The sequence below is a fragment of the Atta colombica genome, unplaced genomic scaffold (assembly GCF_001594045.1).
Source record: "Atta colombica isolate Treedump-2 unplaced genomic scaffold, Acol1.0 scaffold96, whole genome shotgun sequence".
In the NCBI taxonomy this organism is placed as follows: Eukaryota; Metazoa; Arthropoda; class Insecta; order Hymenoptera; family Formicidae; genus Atta; species Atta colombica.
In genome coordinates this window covers 782,341-787,647 of record NW_017259590.1, presented here as the reverse complement: position 1 = coordinate 787,647, position 5,307 = coordinate 782,341, and the positions used below count along the sequence as shown (strand labels likewise).

At 28.6% G+C, this 5,307-nt stretch overlaps 1 protein-coding gene across 1 annotated transcript in view; it reads left to right on the top strand.

Moving 5' to 3' along the window:
* Positions 1–2,789, top strand: part of LOC108693682 (lipase 3-like) — a 7,199-nt gene extending 4,410 nt beyond the window's left edge. The window contains exons 5-8 of the mRNA XM_018202739.1: positions 18–261; positions 2,036–2,182; positions 2,279–2,506; positions 2,631–2,789. Of these exons, the coding sequence (XP_018058228.1) occupies positions 18–261; positions 2,036–2,182; positions 2,279–2,506; positions 2,631–2,789 (778 nt within the window). The remainder of the gene's footprint in view (positions 1–17; positions 262–2,035; positions 2,183–2,278; positions 2,507–2,630) is intronic.
* Positions 2,790–5,307: the final 2,518 nt, after the last annotated feature.

Below are 5,307 nucleotides of genomic sequence, written 5' to 3'. Positions count from 1 at the left end.
ATTAAATTTTGTATTAGTTTTCACGAATTGGGCATTTACGATGTACCCGCGATGATTTTATATATTACAAAAATGACTTCGCGACCATTGCACGCATATATCGGCCATTCATTAGGCTCGACTGCTTCTTATATAATGGCAGCGGAACGTCCAGAAATTACTAGAATGGTGCGAATAATAATCAGTCTTGGACCTGCGGCTATTTTGAAACGTGTAACAACTCCGTTACGGTTGTTCTCCACTTTCGTAGCAAATACTCAGGTAAAGTCAAATGGAAATACTTTTAAAAAATAATTTATATTTAATCAGGAAATAATTTTAAAAAACATCCAATATATGTAAAAAACTGCTTTTATTATTTCTATCTTTCGATTACACACAAGATGTCGCATTTTTTTTTCGATTATTATTCTTTTTATAATCCACTTTTAGAGATCTTGAAATTTATTTTCTTTTACAGAAATATTGCTATGTTTGTATTATAAGCGATTGAAATATTGAAATGAACGGATAGTAAAAATAGATTTTTAGTTTTTGAATTTTAAGCGAAAGTATTGTAACAGAGTTAAAGTTTTGAAATTCCGAAAATATATACAAACTGGTGCACGAAGTACCATTTAATTATCTCGTTAAAATTATACTCGAGAAACATCGAATTTTTTGACTGCAAGCAAATTCTATACTTCAAGAAAATCCTGTTAGTGACATCACAAATTGGAATTAGATTGAGGTAAAGGCATATCCTTCAGTTTGAAATCAGGTAGTTTAACTTCAAATAAAAATAAGTATGATTGTAAATTAAGTATTGCAACAATTGAAAGATAAATATAACAAACTCGAGCAGTTCCTTTCCTTTTTTTCTCCCAAAAGAAGAAAAATGTTGCGAGCGACTTTACAACCATATGTACTAGCTACGTCAGTGTTGCGAGAGAGAATGCACCAGTGGTATGCGCTAAGAGCGAGCTGACTGATTATGTGGGGGTATGGGTGACACACAAAAATGAGTAAGATTACTTCGACCCGAAAAAATGGCAAAGTTGCAAAGTTTCACAATTCTGAAATACTGGAACGTCGAAACCTAAAGATTTCCAATATAGGATATATATCAAATATAAGATAAAGAAAGAACAAAGATGAGTTTTTATTGTTTCATTAAAAGTCAGTCGGTTACTTTGCTACTTAATACTAAAAATGCATCGGATATCTGGGAAGGATTGTCAGAAATCTGATTTCTAGCAATATGTGGCAATATATTCGAAACGTTACATTAAAATGATGTGTATAATGGTACAAATACTTGAAAACTTTTATTACCATTGATATATATTTTTTAGAAATATAGAATCAGATATCTGGCAATCCTTCCCGGATATCCGGCGCATCCCTTAAAAGTATATATATTTCAAATAAAGTTTATATTCGTTTGTAAAACATTTCGTGTAATTCTTCTGCTTCCCGCCTCCGGCATTCTTTGTGCCGCTAACGACACAACATTATATTACAAGAATTTCAACATTTTCTAGAAAATTGTTGCATTGAAAATTGTGGGGAAATATGCATTACTCTTCTACGTAAATAAATCGTTACTAATTTGTTTAATTTTTAAGATATTTAAAAAATCAAGGCCATTCTAATCTTACTCTGTATCAAACAATTCGTACGACATTTCGTGTGCCATCTTCTATTTCTTAAAGTAATATGTATACTTTCATGTCCGCTCAATTTCGATTCGTAATACCACATTCAACAGAATTTCCACGAAGCATAGAATTCGTTCATAAAGTTAAAAAAAATCAATACTTCACAAAAATGGTTTTATAATAAGATAATTAAATAGTATGACATTTAGTACGTGCCACTATGTACTACTAAAAATTTGAATATAATTTGAACTAAATATTCTTTGAAATATTACAATGAATTACATCAGAGCAATTTAAAGGAAATTTTTTATTCTCAAAAATTCATTGAAAACTGTAAGATCAGATTATAAGCACATTACATCGTGATCTAAATTCAAAATGCTCTTTTGCAGGAGCTGTTGCAACTGGTTGGTATAAACGAGATTTTGTCGATCAACTCTACATACTCCTTGAGTAAGTCTATCTGCGATATCAATAAAGAAATATGTGCCACTGTGCTATTTCTTCTCTGCGGTTTCGATAGGGAGCAATTAAATATTGTGAGTATTCTGTAAATATGAAATAGATTTCCACCTCCGATTGGATTTTCGTTATCATTTCATACGCATGTTGATCACAAGTTGTCCGGTTTTTAGACTTTGCTGTCTACATTTTTGAGTCACAATCCAGCTGGTACCTCGATCAAAACGATACTACATTTTCACCAGGTAGTTAATTCTGGGAAGTTTAGCCAATACGATTACGGTCGCATGAAAAATCTACAAATCTACAATACATCCGAACCACCGGATTACAATCTCGCGAACATCACCGCACCGTTCGCGTTATTCTACGCTGAAAACGACCCGATAACCACCTTCCCGGTAGGTATAGCGAATAAAAGTTAAAGCTTAAATCATTAAGAGATATATTGGAGATTAATATGTTTTAACCCTTTGTACACTTATGTCACAAAGAAATAAGAGCGATCAAAATTATTTCTTTAAGGATGTGAAAGAACTCATCCGGGTGTTACCTAATGTAGTGGACGATTATACAGTGCCGTTTCCTAAATTCAACCATCTGGATTTCGTACTTGCCACAGATGCACCTCGGCTTGTATACAATAGATTACTCAAGGTCCTAAAAGTACGAATGTTATATTGATAATTAAGAAATTGCAATTGTATATTTTAATAAAAACATTTTAATATTTTAATTATAAAGGAAAACCGATACTGAACACATCTCATAAAAAAAATCTTATTTCTTCACCTCCATATTTTTCAAAAATTAATTATGATATTTCATTAATGCTAATCAAAATTCATAATTTATACATTTGTGGCTTGTTTCTATACAAAATCGGCTAGAAACAAAATCGGCTAATCCTGCAAATGCGAAAATAAAATTCTTACGATTTTTTTTGTAAATTATATAGTTTAAATAATAGCTGTGATTATATTATTATTGATAATATTACACATTGTTTTATGCAGAATAATTCGAAATAAATGTTTGTCCTTAAAATGTCATATTCCTGACTTAATTCTAAGATGATTTTCTTTTGGCGAAAATTTGATGCGAAGCATATTATTTAATTATAACAAGAAATATTTAGCGAATAATGGAAAGCATACGGTAAGCAAGAAACAGTGCAACTCATTGTCCGACGCAGACGGTACGTAAATACAATTATGGACGAAATGATTGTAACACATATTCAATGGATTTCAGAACTCAGCCTGCTCAGCAAGTAATCGATTGAGAACATGATGAGAGCCTTTTTTTTGTGACAGCAAAATGATTCCTTTATTGTCTTGCCTACCTATTTTTTCATTTCCATTCATATCTTCTTGTTTACCTTCATAAAAGTGCAGAAACAACGCGAATACAATCTATTATTATAGTATAAATGTCCGAAATATCATAGGGATATCCTAAAAATATTACATCCCAAGTAAAATAAAAGAGATATCTTTAGGATATCTCTTTTACTTTATTTCCGCTCTTTGATATATTTTAGACACATATATTGTATCGACGTTAATAACTATGCTGTTTTGGTAAATCAGCGGGAACTTAATCGCGATCATACTAAATAAATAATAAATAGTTTAAAAAATAAAAGACTCGCAATTTGCGAGCAAATTTACCCTCCCATTTATAATGTAATATTTAGCTCACTTTTATATACCTTTGAACTTTATTTGGACAATATTCTGCTTCTGGCCACTATTCTGGCTTCATATATATCAGAAATCAACAAAGAAGAAATATTCTTTTTACTGCCGGCTAATCATTATCGGTAATAAGCGTAAGTTTTTACGCTTTTATACTATGCGTGAAACACGAAACGCGTCGCGAAAAAAAAATAACATTAATAAAATCAAAAATAATTCTATTGATATACGAATAAATTATTTTTATTTTTTACTCGCGTTTATTCGCAATTAGAAATATGTATTTAGTTATTAAAATAATCAGTCCAATTAAAAAAAAAATTTTATGTTAATAGCGTTTTGATTCCAAGAGACTCGCGAATATTACAAAATTTGATTTTTTTAATATAAACTTTATAATATAAAAATACAGTTTTAATTAAAAAAAAATAAATAAAAATTATTCAACCGATTGCCGTCCGATACAATCCAAGAACTATACATGTATTTTCATTGATTCGAGCGATAGAATGCTGAATTTCATCTCAAAAATATGCAGAGATAAGAAATTCAGAAGAATGATGTAAGATTCGAAAAGGACAAAAATTTCTCTCATGAAAATTATTAAAAATATCTTTTTACGTTATTTACATACTATTAGAGTTTTTTACACAAAAATGGTAATCTAATATTTTAAGTGCAAAACTGATCACAATTACAAAATAATTACTAGATAAAATTCTTCTATTTTATGAAAAATGTATATGAATCTCAAGTCATTACCATATTTCAACTGATATAAAATCCAATTATCAATTACTACGAATAGAGTTACATAAGTTTAGGTTAAAGTCAGTACATTGAAATAAATAATAATAATTATGAATCATAAAATATCTTCTAAAAAAATAAATTGTACGAAATATACAACTCGACATTAAAATATTTGTTATTATTTCATTATAAAATGTATACGTATAATGAAGCAATCAAAAAAGATTCTAAAAATCCAATATATGTAATTGCAGTGTTTTGTTAACTTATATAAAATTTAATCCTGGATGAATATTTGGGAACAAAATGGATACACTGAGAGAAAAATGTTTGATATTTGTGATTATAATTGAACAATAATAAAATAATTAATTATGATTAAGAGATTCACTTTTATGTTTATTACTGCTATAATATTAGTAGTGATAATAACCATAAGTGTACAGTTCTCTCAAACAGGAAAAAATTATACGATAAATTATGATAATTTCGAATATTAATACAGGAAAACATGTAAATGATAAATAAAATAAAAAATATTATTCAATAAATGTAACCATAATTACTAAATCACATTTTTATAATTAATTAATTTTATAAAACATTTTTATAATTCACTCGTAATAATAACAAAAAATATAGAGAAAAATTAATTCTCAGACAGTATTTGTAACAATTATTAATACCATACTTGACTATACTTATATGTTAAAATTACTAAAAATATATAATTATTCCAAAAAATCATA